The sequence below is a fragment of the Schistocerca piceifrons genome, chromosome X, assembly GCF_021461385.2.
Source record: "Schistocerca piceifrons isolate TAMUIC-IGC-003096 chromosome X, iqSchPice1.1, whole genome shotgun sequence".
In the NCBI taxonomy this organism is placed as follows: domain Eukaryota; kingdom Metazoa; phylum Arthropoda; class Insecta; order Orthoptera; family Acrididae; genus Schistocerca; species Schistocerca piceifrons.
The window spans coordinates 86,853,279-86,873,528 of record NC_060149.1 but is presented as its reverse complement, the minus strand read 5'-3'; the positions used below and the strand labels follow the sequence as shown (position 1 = coordinate 86,873,528).

General features: G+C 38.0%; 1 protein-coding gene across 1 annotated transcript in view; it reads left to right on the top strand.

Annotated features, from left to right (window-relative positions):
* LOC124722186 overlaps positions 1–20,250 on the top strand; it is a 260,469-nt gene that overhangs the window by 160,517 nt on the left and 79,702 nt on the right. Inside the window, exons 8-9 of the mRNA XM_047247385.1 lie at positions 11,708–15,181; positions 15,420–15,683. Of these exons, the coding sequence (XP_047103341.1) occupies positions 11,708–15,181; positions 15,420–15,683 (3,738 nt within the window). The remainder of the gene's footprint in view (positions 1–11,707; positions 15,182–15,419; positions 15,684–20,250) is intronic.

Sequence of the window (20,250 nt, the reverse complement as noted above, 5' to 3'; positions counted from 1 at the left end):
TGTTTTTTAATATTGTTACCAAATATCTGGAAAAGGTCTTGATTGATTTACTTGTCTACTAGAAGTTCAGATGGACATAAGTGAGATATCTTTTAATATATATGGTATATAAACATAATATATAAAGGGGAAACATTGTAAGAAAATCTCGAAATTTCTAGACCTGTTTACTTGTAATTTTTATTTGGTACTCTACAGCCGGACATAGGCTACAGTTTTTTTTTCCTTTCTTTTTTTTAAAAAAAAGAAAAAGAACAACATACAGGTTTTCTGTTAAAACAGACTGCGGGAAAGAAAATGCTCTGCAGTGAGAATGTACAGTTTTATTTTCTTTCTTGATGTTAATTTTAACTACAATGGTGGGACATCTAGTCCATTAGACTATTTTCTCCTCCCATATATATTCTTTCTCCTTTACCTAATTTTAAACAAAAATTGTAGACACAACTATGTGGTATTATGTTTTCTCCCTCACAGTCAGTTTTCAAAGAAAACAGGAAGTTGTATTAATAGCTTATTGGCTTATGAGTAGAATACTGCTACGGAATCTGAGTTATCTGAAACTTTATAATCCTAGCTATCTGTTGATTAAAACTATCCAAAAAAAAAGAAAAGAGAAAGAAAAAACTGTCCCCAAGGCTACTAGCCTCACAGACCCAGCAGCAGTAGAGGTCTCTCATGCTCCATATACCAATGATTCCATCCAATCTACCCTTTCACCTTAAGCAACTTCTGGTACCAATCAATGTTTAGCATGAAACTTGCCACAATAAAAAATTATTAAATCCATTAGAAGATTGCTCAAAGACATGAACTGGATAGATGTTTACAATACTTCTGACTCAAATGGAAAATACAAAGCATTTATTAATAAAGTTACTTCCTCATTTGAAAATTGTTTTCCCGTAAAGGTAACTCAAATAAAACAGAAGTCTAAAAATAAACCATGGATTACACAAGGAATAAAGATATTATGTGGGACAAAAAGGAGACTGTATTTACTATCTAGGAACAGCTCTGATCATTGGATTGTAGTGCATTACAAAGAATACTGCAAAATATTGAAGCAAGTAATCCAGAAATCTAAGCAGCTTTATTATAAGAAAAAGATAATTGCAGCACATAACAAAGTAAACACTACATTTATTTATTTATTTATATACTTGTTCCATAGATCTGTACATGTGAGCAAGTCACTCAGATGTGGAACGTGTCAATATACATAATAAAATACGTAGAATAAAGACATTGTTATAGTATTAATAACAGTGCACAAAAGTCATACTTATTAGCTTAAAAACTAGTCAGCATAAATGTGAAGATAGCAGTTTCATATTTAGGGCATTATTGCATTTATTTTAACCTTGAACAGTAATCAAAACTTCCCACTTTGGGTTTAAAAGTGACCCAAAAATGGAAAGGAGAAAAACAGGAATTTTTACATTAGGGCATTATTACATTAGTTTAACAGTAAACAGTGTCAAAAAATTTAAAAACATCTTTCCAATCTGGGTTTTACTTATTTCTCTGAAAGAATTCCTCTAGTGAATAAAGTGAGGTCTCAAGTAAATAATTTTTCAAGCTACGTTTAAATACTGATGTACTACTCCTTATACTTTTGATGCTATTGGGTAGGGAATTGAAAATTTTCATTCCAGCGTACTTTACCCCTTTCTGAATAAGTGTCAAGTTCTTTAACTCACAGTGGAAATCCTCTTTTCTTCTGGTGTTATGTTCATGATGTAGGCAATTCGTTTCATACATAGTGGGGTTATTTATTATGAAGCACATCAGTGAATATATGTACTGAGATGTTGCTGTCAGTATTTCAAGTCGTTTAAAAAGATTTCAGAGACAGGTGGTGCCGAAAAGAAGAGGAACAGGTAGCTCTAAAATTAAATGAGGCATTGGTAACAAGTGTGTGTAGTGTTGCAAGCCTCTTAAAAAGTAATTTGTTTCTGTTACTGACATGTGGGGTTATCAGGTTCAGTAAACAGTGGAATGGAATATCTGAGACCAGTCTTTGTAAATACCTTGAGTAAAATGGAAATGACACACACATCACCCAAAAAAGTAGCATCCATCATAAAATCCTTAAAATCAAAGTGTTCTAGTGATGCCAACAAAGTTAATCAAAGGGTGCTCATGTGAGTTGAGTTCTATCTTAAGTGATTCGTATTATCAATCTCTTATCAGCAGAACATTTCCAGACTGGCTAAGATGTGCTGAAGTTAAGCCTCTTTACAAGAAGGGGGATAAAGACATACCATAAAAGTACTGACCAATTTCATTTGTGACAACTTTTCAAACATATTTGAAGAGGTTGTGTTCAAGCATCTGCTTAAGAATCTGACTGCAAATAATATATTGACAAGTCACAGTTTGCGTTCCTTAAGTCTTCCAATATATAGAAGGCTATTTACACATATAGTGAGAATGTACTTAATTCATTAGAAAACAGATTAGAGGCTATTGGCATTTTCTGTGACCTGTCAAAAGCCTTTGACTGTGTGAATCACATCACTCTCTGAAGTAAATTAGAGATAGGGAGATAAAGAAATAGCATGAAATATCTGTCCAATTTCACTTTTGCCAGCATTCTCAAAAATTTTAGAAAAAGTAATGTACAGTCAGCGTCATAACCATCTTATCTCAAATAACATACTGTCAAAGTCACATCATGACCGAAGATGACCGCATTATCTCACTTCAGAGCCAACAGCATAAGAATTGTATTAGACATAAGTATGTAACTAAATTTATAGTCAGTACTACATTGAGAGAAGAGGCTATTATCCTGCACTGTCCAGTGGATATATATTGTCCCAAAGTCAAGTACTTCATCTTGTTCAAGTTATAATAAAATAATCTAATATTTTGTGTGTGTTGTAGTATCCACTCGTCTTCCTCCAGATGAAAATCTAACAACCCACCACAGTACTTATGAGTATTCTTTCATCCAGCACATCTTCTTGTCCAATCACTGTAAACATTGGACATGACTCCTCATGTATTTGTCTATGTCTCCATTCCTCCCCTTCCATGAATACCTTTCTGCTACCCTTCAGTTCATCATCCTACAACCTCCATGCCCATATAGCATGTGATCATATTCTTGCTTCAGCACTTTCCCATTGAGCTTAGCTTAGCTAGTATTACCATATGTGGTCCCAATACAGTTAACTTAGATAACAGGCTGTGACATATATTGAACTACAGCTGTGTTATGTAGATCTTGCAGTTCACATAAGCAGTTTTTGCTGCTTGCCACTCAGCAAAACCATTACCCAGTACCTGTACTACCAGTACCTCTCTGCCCAGTCCACCTGCATTTCTATGCTTCTTTTCTGGCTTATGTACCACTTCATAATCAAACTCCCTCAGTCTTAGAACCTACCTTGTTAGCCAGCTATAAGGGTCTCCAAAACCTAATAACCACATTTAAAGCTGGATGATCAGTTATTTCCGTGAATTTTTTTAGCACCAAAAATACATATTTCCATATATGAAGCAGAGAATTTCCTTTTTGGTGCTGGAATAGTTCTTCTCCACCATATTAACTAGTTATGAAGCATAAGAAACAGAATGTTCTTTACCATTCATCTCCTTATGCAAAATGTGCCCTAATGCATGATCGAGCACATAACGTGACAGCACAGATTCCTTCCGATAGTCTGGGAAAATCAAAATTGGGCTTGATGTCAAAGCTTTCTTCAATCCCTCACATGTGGCTTGAAATTTCTCCATCCACTCAAACTTCATGCCCTTTTTCAATAGTTGCACGAGCAGTTGCGCCACATCTGTGAACGCCTTCACAAATTTCCTATAGTAATTTGAGAACCCAAAAAATGACTGTACCACTTTACTTGACTTAGGAACTGGAAAATCCTGTGCTGCTTATATTGGTATTGGGTCTGTCTTAAGCCCTTCCATACTAATTATATGCCCCAAGTAATCCACTTTCTCTAAGGCAAAATGACACTCTCCACACTCAGTGTCAGATGTGTGGCCTGCAACCTTTCAAAAACCTGTCTTAACCATTACATATGTTCCTCCATATCCCTTGAAAACACAATTACATCATCAAGGTAAACCAAACATTTCCAAGATTTCAAACCCTTTGTAATGCCATCCAACAAGCTCTGAAATGTTGCTTGTGCATTATTTAATCTGAATGGCATCCTTTGGTGTTGATGATGACCCCAGGGAACTGAGAATGCTGCCTTCTGTCGGTTCTCTGGAAACACCTTGAACAATCAGTACCCACTCCTTAATAATATAGGAGAAATACCAGCACTGTCCTAAGTTATCCATAGTCTCTATGATATTGCATGTGGGGTATGTGTTGATTACCATCTTACTATTAATATGGTGATAATCACAACAGAACATACATTTCTTGGAACTACCTGGCAATTTTTTGGGCATGACTATGATGGTGGCCCCCATGGACTATCACTTTCCTCTATTATTCCCAGTTAATTGTTGGTTAATGAAATCCTCCATAATTGGCAGTAAATGTTGAGGCACACAATATGGTTCATGGTACATGGTAATTCAGTGCTTCATTTCCTTTTGGAATTTGGTGTTGCATCACATGTGTCACTGGCAATGGATCCTGAGGATAAAACAAGTCCTTGAGCTCCAATACTAATTTCTTCATTTCTACCTTCTCTGTCCCCTCTAGATGCTCCACCTTTTTACATAGTGCAGTTTTTGCAGCAGCCTGTCACTGACCACAGTTCACATGAGATGTGTCCCAGTCATCCTCCTCTAGGATATCCACATTTGCTGCTAACATGCTTCCTTAGCCTTACTTCATTGGCACAAGAAATAATCCAGATTCACCAGTACCACTTTTCCATCATCTCTCTCCTATGACTACAAAGCTTCTCCTGACAATAATGTGATGTATCCAACACATCATGCTCCTTTGGTGGCTCTATTATATACAACATATCTACAGGCAACTCCAGTTTTATATCACCAAAAACAACTTTCCAGTGCCCTCCAACACAATATCACATAAGTCAAGCCTTAGTGTTTTAGCCATTTAACTGGTTTGTCCCTAAAGACAGATGCACCTTTCGACAGTACTACACTGGCAACACCTTCCCTAGTTGGAAGATTGTCCCATTTAGTTCCACCACACATCCCTAAAGGTCAGGTTTTGCATCATGTTCATACAAAAAGTCTAACCCCAGGATCATACAGTAATGGTACCTTACATGAGGCACCACTCCCACACATTACTCAAATGAAATTGCTGCAACCTGAAAACCTAATTCTACTGATCCTGACCTCACATCACTGTCTCCCACCCCAAACAACTTATAGTGTGGTAAGTTTAATTGCTTCCAACCCACAGTACCCTAGAGCCACCGACACATGCACCTGTGTCCAATAGAAACCTAAGTTTCCTGCCCTTCACAATTCCTACTATAGCACTCTCCACCTCTGCATGCATATTCCCTGCATCAAAATTTAATGGAAATGCTGCTTGGCGGACTTGGGTTTCCCTTTTGTATTTAATGTTTGTCCATTTCCCATTTTTCTACCTTTATTATTGCTACTGCCATTCCATTGGTGGTATCCACCCTTTCCATCTCACTGAGGCTGTCAATATTGCCTCTGGACGTGCCCCGTTCATCCACACCTACAGAATTTCACATTAGTGGAAAACAACACACTTATCCTGTACCCTGTTGTCATATCAATCTTCTCAAATTATGTTGGCAACCTGACAGAAGAATACACATCATTCAGAACACCTGTATGAAACTCTCTTGACATATTGGGTGACAGGTCTTTCAGGAAGGTGTCAAGTGCACTATGCTTAGCTTCCAGCTGTACAGTCTTATTCATTTCGTCACTCTCCACTAACTCATATATTTGTGCATTAATTTTGTGTGTCCTGTCTGCAAATTCTTCCACTGTTTCCCCACATGTTTTTGTGATTCCACTTAATTGCTCCCAAAAAACCTCACACTGTTTTGTTTCCTATAATGCTGTAGGATGCTTTACTGCAATTGCTCAAATGTTGTTATATTTTTCAATGCTTCCATAGACCTAACAAAAGGTTTTGCCTCTCCTGCCAACTATAACTTCATTATCTGTAACAACTGATTATTTGACCAACCACCCACCCATGCTGACATTCTCAGATCCTCCAAGAAAGACATCATACCTTCACCTGACCTTTTAGAAAAGGAAGTGACTAAACTGGTGGCAGCTGGATGTACTTTGGGCCTAAGACAGCCAGAGTGGTGGTAGCTGTTAATCTTTAATTGCAGTTTGCTTTAGTAACTCCATTTTACCAACTGTTAACCACATTACCTTATCTAGTAACACCTGCAGTGAAGCCTTTAACTCCCATTTACAAACTAGTTTAACACAATTTTCATCCAGAACAATTCACTCACTCAGAATTACTATCAACTTACATTCTACACCTTATTATCAACCATGTATGTTCGGTGTAGTCCCTAGCAGTATGGGCATAATGGCAGCACATACAGCATTCTACCAATACTGCTTGTGCACATGAGACACTATGCCCTAGCTTTTGACACCAATTGAAGTTGAACCAGGGCTGATGGGCACACTTCTGTGCAGGACTGGGTGGCAGTGGCTGGCTCATGTCAAGGGTACAGGCCAGTAATAGCTTAGTAAAACAACATTAACAAATCAGTCACTTTATTACAAGCCATGCTGCTATTCTGTGATGTGATAGTGTGGTGACATAACCCCCTTGTGGTGCATGGCACAGTAGACACTTGTTGCACGATCACTGCTAGTGCCCAGCTATTGAGCCCTGACATACGAGCCCCTGAATGCCGATGTTTGTGACTGGTTAGCAGCACACACTCAGTTCAGCATGCCATGCTGTGTGTGAGTAGTGTTAGTAGTGCAGAAAATGACCAGGATACATGAAGAGTATGTCAGCCTCATGTTGGGAAGCTCTTACCCTAGAAGTGGTTGCATGAGGTACCATGGCACCCACACCAGCATAGAAGGGAGAACAGCTGTACCACCCTGGTCACAATCCACTGCCCCCTGGGTAGGAGTCAAGGTGTTGCTGGAGTAAGTGTGGGAGCGGCCTATCAGTCTAGAGACACAAAGTGCTGGAATGAGGACTCATGATGGCTGCTTGTGGACCCATGGCGTGGTGATGCCTGGCATAGCCCCCTCATTGTCATAGATCTGCCGGGCTGTGAATATCAATGCTAAAAACTCACAGCTATTTATGTGAGATAGTGGCTGATTTGTTGTGCCAATGTGCTGCTTCTAGTTACATTTCTGACAAAATTTCCATGGCCCACTAGTAGAGAAAACACTTGGCCCATTCTCTAAGACCCCTGCCTTACCATTGCACTGACACATTCACACCTGTGTACAGAGTGAGTAGCAGAAGTGAGCCATAAAACTACCATGCAATATCCTTGATATCCATTAATTGTAGAACCTTGGAATGTTTACCAAACTCATACACAATGAGGTATCTTGAAAAGAATTACCTCCATATCAACCAACACAGATTTTGAAAAAAATTGATCATGGAGAATTCACTCACTCTTTTCTCATGTGACATACTTAAAAGCAGTCATGTCAATGTAGTATTTCTTGAGCTTCAAAAAGCACTTGACTCAGTACCACATCTACACTTATTATCAAAAGTGTGATTGTATGGAGTATCAAGCAAAAATTGCAGTTGGATTGAGGATTTTTGTAGTAAGGAAGATGCAGCAAGTTATCTTGAGCGGAAAAGGAAAGGAAGATGAGGGTCTAACATCCCATAAACATCTACGTCATTAGAGATGGGGCAGAAGCATGGATTATCTTGGATGGAGACTCATTGACAGATGTAGAAGTAACTTCAAGTGTGCCCCAGGGAAGTATGTTGGGTTCCTTGCTGTTCATGTTGTATAATGATGACCTTGTGGCCAGTATTAATAGTAACCTTGGACTGTTCACAGATGATGTAGTGATCTATAATGAGGTACAGTATGGAAGAATCTGCAGAAATATTCATCCAGATAGTAGTAAGGTTTCAGAGTGGTGCAAAGATTGGCAACTTGCTTTTCATGTTCCAAAATGTAAAATTATGTACTTCACAAAAACAAAAAAAACATAGTAACTAATGACCTTAATGTCAGTGAGTCACAATTGGAATTGGTAAACTCATACAAATACCTGGGTGTAATACTTTGTAGGGACATTAAATGGAACAATCACACAGGCTCAGTCATGGCTAAAGACACTTGCAGGCTTTGGTGTATTGATAGAATACTAGGGATATGTATCAGTCTACAAAGGAAATTGCTTACAAATCACTTGTATGACCTGTCTCTTCCTAGTATATTGCTCAGCTGTGTGGGACCTGTACCAAACAGAACTAACAGGGGATATTGAATGTATACAGAGGAGGGTAGCACAAATTTCACATGTTTCTTTCACCCACAGGAGTGTGTCACATAGACATTGAAATATCTCAACTGGCAGACTCTTGAAGACAGATGTAAATGAACTTGAAAAAGCCTACTGACCCAGCTCTCTAGGAATATACTACAATCCCCAAACTATTACTCCTATAGGTATCATGAGAACAAGATTAGATTAATTACAGTATGCACAGCAACATTTAAACAGTCATTCTCCCCACTCTCCACACATGGACTGAAAGAGAAAAAACCGTAATAAGAGTTACAAGGGACATTCCATCTTTCATGCAATTTATACTAGTTTTCATAACATGGGTGTAGGTGTAGATGCAGATATGAACATGACAGTTCCTACTGGTTCTATGAAACAAATATTTTTTTAAATCTGATAATGGAATAAATGTGCCTAAAATGAAACAGTGGTCAAATATAACCTCTATCTAGTGTGAGTGGTTGGGCATACTTGCAGTGTGGGTAATATACACTGAGGTAACAAAAATCATGGCAATATAGTGTTGGACCTACTTTTGCCAGACGTAGTGTAGCAACAAAACATGGCAGGGACTAAACAAGTTGTTGGAAGTCCCATGCAAAAATATTGGCAGTGCAGGATTTTGCACATGAACTGACCTCTCAATTATGCCTCATAAATGTTTGATGGGATTCATGTTGGGCACTCTGGGTAGTGAGATCACTTGCTCAAATTGTCCACAATATTCTTCAAATCAATCACGAATGATTGTGGCTCATGATATAGTGCATTGTTTCCATAAAAATTCCATCTTTTTTGGGAACATGAAGTCCATGAATGGCTGCAAATGGTCTCCAAGTAGCCAAACATAACCATTTCCAGTCAATGATCAGTTCAGTTGGACTAGAGGACCTACTCCATTCCATGTAAACCTAGCCATCACTATTGTGGAATCACCACCAGTTTGCACAGTGTTAACTGACAACCTAGGTCCATGGCTTTGTGGGGTCTGCACCACACTCGAATCCTACCATCAGCTCTTACCAATAGCAGTTAAGACTCATTTAATCAGTTGTCTAGGGTCCAAATGATATGGTCATGAGCCCAGGAGAGGTGCTCTGCAGACAATGTCATGCTTTTAGCAAAGGCACTCACATCACTCGTCTGTTGCCCCAGTCCATTTATGCCAAATTTTGCCACACTGTCCTAACGGATATGTTTTATGACCCACACTGATTTCTGTGGTTATTTCATGCAGTGTTGCTTGTGTGTTAGCACTGTCAATTCTATGCAAATGCTGCTGCACTCGGTCATTAAGTGAAGGCCATCAGCCACTGTGTTGTCCATAGTCAGAGGTAATGCCTGCATTTTGGTATTTTCGGCACACTCTTGACACTGTGAAATTTCAGAATACTGAATTCCCTAATGATTTCCAAAACTAATGTCCCGTGCTTATAGCTCCAACTGCCATTCCATGTTCAAAGTCTGTTAAATCTCATCATGGGCTATACTTGTGCCAGAAACCTTCTCATCTGTATCACTTGAGTATAAATGACAGCTCCTCCAATGCACTGACCATTTATACCTTGTGAATGCAATAATGCCACCATCTATATTTGGATATCACTATTCCATGACTTGTATCATCTCAGTAAACATTATAAAAACAGAAACTTACACATTACATTTTATTTTTCTTCACATCTTAATATTTTCAATGCTTCTACATGTTAAAAAATTTAAATATATTAAAGAATGGCTGTACACAAAGACATTCCTTTTTTATAGTAAAAGAGATGACAACAGTTGTGATATTTGTTTTCTGTAGAATTCAGAGGTGACTTCTCTGCTGTAAATGGTTTTAGTGGTTAGATTTATACCTTCTTTGGACAAAATAAGCCTATAAAATTATTGGAAAAACTTAGTTTTCATCATCAGTGAGCTCATTATTGAACAAATGCCATCAAAAGGAAAGTTGACGAATTCCAGCAGAAGAAAAGTTAATGAACATTGACTTTATTATATATGAAACACTTTATGATGAATTGTGAGAAGTGTGTTACTGAAACAATAATTTTTGAGCTGCAATTAAACAATGAGCTTTAGAACATTATTGAGTTGGGACACCATATTTGCCCACCAAATCTATGAAACATCCTAATCCATACTTATGCCACACTGGCACTCAACCCCTTGCCATATTAGTAGTGTCCCTTGAAAGGTTCTGGTGCAATATCTTTGCTGTGCATCCACCCAGCTAAATCTCTTCCAGTCCCTTTGAAAGCCTATTCTATACTGTCTGAGGAAGGGCTACTCTTGAAAGCAGTCATGTCATATCCCAATTCTACTGTAACTTCTACAGAGTCTTTTATGTAGCCACGACCATAACCAGCAGTCCACTTAAATGAATGACCACCACTGAACTGTGGCCAAGGACACAACATGTCCAACTCCAGTGGCTGCTTCATAATCCATGCCATGTGTATCCACCACACCAATACCAATTTCTCTAAATGATGTATATTGGAACACATCCTTTGGCCCTACAAACCTTATGGCCTCAGTCTTCGCTGTCACTTATCCAACACTGACCTCCACTTCTGTTCCCAAGCCTCCCACTTCACTCCATTAACCTATATCCACACTGTTCTCTCCATGATATCCATAATTTCTATTTCATACTCCACCCCCCTCCCCCCACCCCCTCTCTTCATCCCAGCCACCAACCACACCAGCTCCTACTGCAGTGGGCTTGTCCATGTGACATTCATATCTTATTCCAATTTGCTTGTTCTCTATTCCTCCCCATCTATCAGCCTCTTTTTCTTCTCTCATTTTTCAACTCACCTACTCCACCTTATACAACTCATCACTGAGTCAGGTTGCAGTACCATGAATATATAGCCATTCCTGTTTATGTGTGTGTTTTCTGTTAGTCCGTTATCTCAAAGTGAGGACTTTGTCTGAAAGCTTAGCAACAATTTCAATCTTACTTATGTGTCTTATTATCACTCAGTATCTCTTCTTTGTAGTGCGAGGTTTGGTTTACTCCTTATAGTATAAATACCCATTTAAGTGACAGCTATTGTTGACTAATGGCTGTTTCTGGAATCACTGTTTAAGTGTGGCACTCCATCAGAACAGCAGTTGGCTGATAAAATATGCAATAAGTATTTGTGGCTAGGGAAAGAAATGAAATCCTTTGATTTTAGTAACATATCATTTGGTCTTAATATTGAGTTTGTAGCACAATATAGAATTATTTTCCATTAATAGTCATACTTTTCTTTTTCAGGGAGATCTGAAAAGAGCTGTACATACACTCATTTCATCTTGTGGAAATGTGGAAGCCATTATCTCAAAATACAGTCCAATATTTAGGGATATAAAAGACTGTGTGGAAGACTTGACTGTGGATACTGAAGAAAGATGCTCAAAAGAAAATGAAAAAATATGTTTTGATGGTAAAAATGTGTTTGACAAGAAAGAGGATTTGATTTTTGAAAGAAGTGATTTGGGAGACAGAGAATTGCAGGCCCAACAAAATACTGAAACTCTAAAGAATGAGTTTGTAGCACATCTTATAGAACTGAAGGAGCTCACAGAAATTCATGACTCAGAAATATATAACATACTTCAAAAATTAATTCAGTCTGATGAACTGAGCAACTCTTTACCAGAGCTTATCTCAAATCTTGAAAGTCTTAAAGAAAAAAGTAGTGCTCTCTGTCTGCAAGTGGAGTGTGTTATTGACCTGCTGCACATGAACAATGAAAATCTGTTGAATTTGTTTGTTCATGATCTTGGTATAAAAGAAAAATATTCTTTAAAAGAATCATGCAATTCCTTAGAAATACAAGTATGTTCTGACCAGTCTGCACATGAATTTGACAAAGATATTAAGGTCAGTTCAGAAAGGAATTTCACTGTTGCAGAAACTGTCATGTCTCAAAATGAATTACCTAAAAATATTTCTATCATTACAAATGAATGTGTAAAGGAAGGAGATATGGAAAACATTGTCTGTTCAAGGGAAATGGATGGAAATGAAGCACGATGTGTGCCCAGTGATGTGCTTTTGAACATTTTCAAAGAAAATCTGCATTTAAAAACACAACTGGCAGTAACAAAACAGCTACTTACGAGACAATTACCAGAATATAATATAGACTCAGTGTCACAGTATTCACCAATCACTAATGAAGAAAAATCTTTAAATGATATAATTGCAGAGAATGCTAGTTTAAGATGTGAACTTCAAAAGGCAAAATTTGAATTTGAAGAACTAGAGAAAGAATTAAAAGAGATGTTGTTACAAAAATGTACACAACCCTTGATAACAGGCCTAAATGAAAAAGAGAAACTGCAAATTGTTACATTTCCAACCAAGGATTTAAAATCTGATAAAGATGTTGAATCTGATGGAGACTTGTCATCTTCTGAAAATGTAAGAACATCGTTTTCACTGCATATCTTAACTGATGCACCAGATCTACAGAAAAAGCCTCTTGTATCACATGATAAATGTGTTGCACCTGAATCCTCCATCACAACAGATATTGGGAATGATATACCCCTGCAACACTCAGAAGGATGTCATAACGAGAATAATGCGCACAAACCAGAAATGGTTCAGCAGACTGTGCTCAAACCCACAGTCTGTGAAGTAGCTACAGCTGAAGTACACTCTGAAACACAGATAAGTAAAGTTGCTCCAGATTTAATCAGCAGGGAGAATACTATTGATGGTGTCATGCCTGAAGAATGCACCAAAAGATGCAATTATTCTCAATCATTTGAAGTAAAAGATTGTGGAAACATGAAATTACATGAGCAACAGGTATCAGATATTGGTGAAGAAATGTTTGTTGGAATTAGTAGTTCAAAGCAAATTGAAACTGGAAATAATATTTTCGACAAAAGTAATAAGATAATAGTAGATGGTTCTGATTGTACACAATTATCAAACCTCAACAATGTAGTAAAATATCATTGTAATGATTTACTTGTACAAGCAAAACATGAAGAAAGTGATAATGAACAATCAAACATCTGTTCTTCGAAGAAGGCGATAGATTCAGAGACAGATGCAAGCCTTACATGTAAAGATATAGGAAATGCAAACTTTCATGATACAGTAAAATATCATTATAATGATTTACCATTACACACAAAACATGAAGAAAGTAATGATGAACAATCAAACAGGGTCTCTTCTTCAAAGAAGACAATAGATTCAAAGATAAATGCAAGCTCCACGTCTAAAGGTAGAGAAACTGTGAACCTTAATGATGCAGTGAAATATCATTATAGTGATTTTCCAGTACAAGCAAAACATGAAAGAAGTGATGATGAACAATCAGACAGCATCTCTACTTCAAATAATGCAGTAGAAGCAGAGATAAATGCAAGCCCCACATGTAAATTTACAGGGAGTATAAATCTAAATAAAGACAGCTGTAAACATTCAAATAAAAATGGGACTGAAAACAATGAACCACAGTTTTGTACCCAAAATGAACAGATATGTAAAGCTTCAGCTAGTCACTGCAATTCTCAGCTGTTTGCTCAAGACCACTCTTACCCTGAAACAAACATAAATGCAACAAGAAACCACAATACATCATATTATGATACTTCTGAGTGTAGTGATATTGTGGAGAATGATCTTTTTAAAATTTCTCATAATCCTAAGGGATACAACAGTGTTCAACTTGGGATATCAGAAAATGATTGTAACAGTAACCAAAATACCATAGCTAGCACTCCTTACTACAGAGGCTTTAAAACTGGAGCAGATGGTATTTGTGGTGATAAAGCTAGTCAGAGTAGCTTAAATACTGGAAACAAATGTCTTGGCTTTTCAGCTACTGCCAATGGTAGTAAATGTGTGAGGAAGAAAGTTGTTAATAGCACAAAAAATTCAAAAACTGAAAGCGGCATAACAGCTGAAATGACTGTTTACAACAAATCAGGTAGTTATAGTAAAGCTGTTGGTAAACAGCAGGGAATAGCTTCCTCCAGAAACCCAAAATTTTATCCAGATCGTGAAGCTGGAAAAAGAAATGTACATTTCTATCATAAGTTTTCAAAAATGGGTGTTGATGGAAGTGATTCATTGGAAACATCCACAACAGGTGGTAGTTCAGATACAGAATCGGAATATCCACCAAAAACTTGTAATTTTAAACAAAAACATCCTGTAGAAGGACAGGAAAATGACTGTGGGTCTCTGAATAGTCCAAGTTCAGATTCTACTCTCTGTCATGAAGACACAGAAACAGAAGAATCATGTGAAAAAAATGAAAATTTTAAGTTTCATACTACCAAAGTAAGAAGGGGTACTTCTTCAAACAATAAAACCCTAGAAAAGGGAAACTACATGTCAAAATTCACAACAATTTCTGAAGATTTCACCAAGCCTTATCAGAAATGTTATCTTAAAGAGCACCACCAGGCTGAGATGAAGGAGAAAGCATCATTTAATTATTCTAGTTCAGAGACTTGTTCCTCATCTTCTGTATCTAAAGGAAAACAGTGTCACATGAATTCAAAAAGAGACATGTATTCTGGAAGACAGAGCCGGATTCCCACTTACATTAAACCATTTGGACGCCGATCAAGTACAAATTCAGTCAATGTTAATAATCAATGCTCCAAAACAGATAACCAAAACTGTTTGTTAAAACTGAACAAAACCTTTAGTGAAAGGAATATCTCAGAGTACACAAAAGACAGCAACCTTGGAAACAAAATGAAGTGTAATAAGGTAAGTATTTCTGTTGTTTAAGTTGAACTGACAATATGATATGGGTATTATGAATAATTATTTCTTACATACAGTTTCCTTCTGTAATATATAAATATGTCTCAAAAACTGAAGGAAAACTGTCCCTTGTGTTCACCACTAGATGCTAGAGAAATTTCATTGAGTGATATCTAAAATATATTTTCACTGCATATGTGGTTTATTAAAACTGCTACCATTTCTCATTATGTTATTTTAGAATGCATCAAAAAATGCATCAGCAGGAGGTAACAGTCATTTGCAAAGTGAACTCCAGACTGAAAGAGAGAAAGTGAGGAAGCATGCAGTGTGCATCCGGAGACTCAAGTCAGAGCTACAGTTAATGAAAAACAGCATGGTGGAGAACAAGAAACTACTGGTGCTGGGACACAATTCACAATTGTCCAGGCAGAGAAACAGTAGTGTCAGTGCACCTCATAGCCCACACCATTATAGTTTTACTGCAGCAGAATTTCAGAAACAGGTTGTTGAAAAAAATTTCTTAACAAAATGTAATATAGCAGCATGTTATTTTGCAAAATATCTGTGAGGGAAAAATTGATGTATCTTGCTTCCCAGAAGCCATGTTAAGGTTCTGGCAGAAACCAGTGCAGAAAAGGAAACTGTTTTTTAACATTAAGGAAATCTGGTCCTCATTTAGGTCACAGTAGACATGCACATGTAGTCGTGACATGTTTGGAGGTAATGTGATAGCTGGTCAAGCTGATAAAAGTTTCCAGTCATCATATTAATATTTTCCCATCCATTAGGATTGAGATATTATTTTGTAATTAGCTATAGGCGAGCAGATTTGTAAATATAAGAAGTGATGATGGTGGGCACATTAATGTGCTTAATGTTATGAGTGATGAAGTTTACTTTCTCTTGTTTGGACACGTTAAGTCACAAAACGAAGATATTGGCCAGCAGATACCACTTTACCAAGCAAAAACTGGCATTAACTCTGCTGATCCTAGTAATTACGAGGGCGGTTCAGAAAGTAACCTCCGATTGGTCACAGTGCGGGTTGTGGGGGGAGTAGCGACGCCATCTGTGCGTTCACGCACTCAACAGGTCAGTCGGCATCAAGCCGTGGTCGAGTGAACGTCGTGCCTGCGCTAGTTTAGTTTTTGTGGCAGTTTGAAATGTGTGCTGCAATAGAAAACCCCGCCAAATGTGAAGTGCGTGCTGTCATAAGGTTTTTTACAGCCAAAGGATATTCTGCAGCAGCTATTCATCGTGAGCTTTGTGCCGTGTACGGACCAAGAGTTATGAGTGAAGGAGTTGTCCGTGAATGGGTACGTTTATTTAAAAGTGGACGAGAAAACGTTCATGATGAAGAGAGGAGTGGTAGACCATCATTGGTGACTGACGAACTCGTTCAGACAGTTGATGCAAAAGTTCGTGAAAATCGACGTTTCTCAATGTCGGAGTTGTCTACTGGTTTTCCACAGATTTCTAAGACTCTCTTGTACGAGATAGTGACAGCAAGATTGGGTTACCGTAAGTTCTGTGCACGATGGGTGCCCAAAATTCTTACCGACCACCACAAAACTCAAAGAATGGCCTCTGCATTAGACTTTCTGTCACATTATGAGAACGAAGGAGAACCATTGTTAAACAGAATCATGACCGGTGACGAAACCTGGATTAAGTACGTGAACCCTGAGACAAAAGAACAATCAAAGATGTGGACACATTCAAATTCGCCTACCAAACCAAGAAAAGCCTCCCAAGATTTTTCTGCCAGAAAACTGATGGCAACGGTGTTTTGGGATGCCAAAGGGGTGTTGTTGGTTGAATTCATGGAACGTGGTATGACCATTAATCAAGACGTGTACTGTGAAACAATAAAAAAGTTACGACGGGCTATACAGAACAAACGCCGTGGTATGCTGACTTCCGGTATCGTTTTTTTGCACGATAACGCCCATCCTCACTCTGCTCGCAGAACAACAGCCCTTCTTGAGTCCTTCAAGTGGGACGTTATCAACCATCCACTTTACAGCCCAGACCTGGCGCCAAGTGATTATCACCTCTTCATGCATTTGAAGAAATGGCTCGGGTCACAGCGGTTTGATGACGACGAAGAGCTCAAAGATGTGGTCACAGGCTGGCTCCAGGCACAAGCGGGTGATTTTTATGCAGAAGGAATTTCAAAGCTTGTGAAGAGATACGATAAGTGCCTCAATCGCTATGGAGACTATGTAGAAAAATAGTGCAAAGATGTAGTTGTAAGATGTATATATTAAAATATTTTTATTTAACTTGGTGTATTTTTTAAATCAACCGGAGGTTACTTTCTGAACGGCCCTCGTATATTGTTACCCTCGTTTTTAATTATATTTTATGACTAAAGCCAAAGAGTACTTTGGAATATTTAAATATTTCAGTATTTGGCCATTTTATCATGTATCTTACTACTATTCTTTCAATAAGGTAAGGTAGTGAAACTGTGATGACAGGATGAGTCAGGAAACATTTTCAGTCTTCACCTTCTCCAAATATGCCTACACACATTTCATCTGATAGCAAAAGGATAAAACCTGAAACTGTCCCCACACAATGAAAGAGCTGAAGTTGAATAATTGCAGTGTGACTGATCCAGATGATGTATCTACTTAGAGTCAAGTATACCACAATATGACTGCTCAGCAACAAATAACATTGATGGAGAAGGGCTCATATTGAATATCTTCCATAAGAAAAAATTTCGGTTAAAAGGAGCAAATAATTTTATGCCATTGCAGGCTCTTTTCACTATAGACATTTATAACATTCATAATGTCCCTGAACATTATCAAGAGGTATGTTTAAAGTGTTCACCTACTATTGCACAATCTACATAACTTTTAAAATATGAAGCAAAATAAGTAAGAAAAAGTCATAGCGCATTACCAGCTGCAAATTTTGTCTCTAGTCTTTTATTTATGATAGGTAAGGAAGTAAAAAATCTTATATGAATTAATATTAGCATAGAAATTGATGCTTTAAACTTCAGAGATATTAGAAAAGTAGTTGCATGTAAAAGGGGTGGGAGAGGGAGGGAGGGAGAGAGAGAGAGAGAGAGAGAGAGAGAGAGAGAGAGAGAGAGAGAGAGAGAGAGACAGAGAGAGAGAAAAGCCTGCTTAATAATACTGTTTAGCACTTTGGAATGCACATGCATGTACATATGCTCATCTAGATTCCAGAAGACACATGCTACAATTCAGCTGCACTATAACATAGTTTTTCACTATACTACTGTGTTTGTAGTTAGAAGCAAATTCTGTATTCTTAATTTCTTCTGGGTTGTTAACCATTGGCACACTGAGGCTTAACTCAAGTATTGTAGGTCTGCTTCTTCAACAACACAGATTTTATTAACCATAGCTTTAAATGTGAATATTGTTGGTTAAATTTTATGGTGACTGTCACTGACATTGAATGAAACAACAATTTTATCATTACCAGCCACAATTTATCTATTTACATGATGTGTTTCAGAGGTTTAAACCTCCTTCACCATTAATATGACAATGCAGTCTTAACACAACATAACATTTGATGTTAACAGAAGTAAATCCACCTGGTAATGGGGTTTTAAATCTCTGAAACTTATCATAGAAATCAGTAAATTTGTTGTTTCAGTCAGTAAGCGCAACTTATTTACAATCAAATCACTGAAAGCAATACTTCCTGACTCTTCTGGAAATACACAAAACAAAGAATTGTGGAGGTGGATAACTTATGTTCAATACAGTAATTTCAATTTTTGTTGAATAACTCACACATCAGTGCTGAAAAACACTGTTCAGAGGTTCAAGTGGAAAAACACTGAGATACAAACCATGCTCTTGATGCACTCATTTGCCCTCAGTTTATTCACGTGAAACACAAAGGTCAATTTAATGATGAGCAGAGACAGTTTTACATTACTAGAATTATATATTAATACCTTCAACTGCTGATGGGTGTTGATATATATCAACGGGGACAGGTGAAAATGTGTGCCCTGACCAGGACTCGAACCCGGGATCTTCTGCTTACATCGCAAATGCTCTGTCCATCTGAGCCACCGAAGGCACAGAGGATAGTGCAACTGAAGGGACTATGTTGCACTTGCCTCTTGCGAGACCCACATTCTCACCTTATATGTCCACACTCTACATTCGTAGTGTCATTACCCCCGGTCAGGGCACACATTTTCACCTGTCCCCGTTGATATATATCAACATCCGTCAGCAGCTGAAGGTATTAGTATATAATTCTAATTTCATTCTAGATAGCTGCAGATCATCAATGGTGACTGTTCTTTCGGACATGTCTGTAAGAACAGACACCATATCCATATAAGTATATCGTTCTGGCAATACTGGACATGACCTTCTTCTTCTATGTGGATGCACACATATTCCCCGAACTCGTACAGGACTTGGTAAGAATGTCTTCCATGAGTAATGAGTGTGTTGGGTAGGGACACTACGAATGTAGTGTGTGGACATATAAGGTGAGAATGGGGGTTTCACGGGAGGCGTGCATGAGATAGTTCCTGCAGTCACGCTATCCTCTGTTCACTCGGTGGCTTTTCGAGTCCCGGTTGGGGCACACAGTTTCACCTGTCCGCATTGATATACCTGCTGATCAAAAAGTCAGTATAAATTTGAAAACTTAATAAACCACAGAATAATGTAGATAGAGAGGTAAAAATTAACACACATATGCTTGGGATGACATGGGGTTTTATATAAAAAAAAAAAAAAAAAAAAAGTCCGACAAATCGCGCTGGACAGCAAAACTGCTACCATGACAGGTGGGAGGCACGCCAATATGTTACAGAATCGCATCACCCCCAGCCTGGCTGATAAACACCTGCTGGAACGTATGATGTTTATGCAGGATGGCGCTCCACCCCATATTGCTAGATGCGTGAAAGATCTCTTGCACGTGTCGTTTGGTGATGATCGTGTGCTCAGCCACCACTTTTGTCATGCTTGGCCTCCCAGGTCCCCAGACCTCAGTCCGTGCGATTATTGGCTTTGGGGTTACCTGAAGTTCCAAGTGTATCGTGA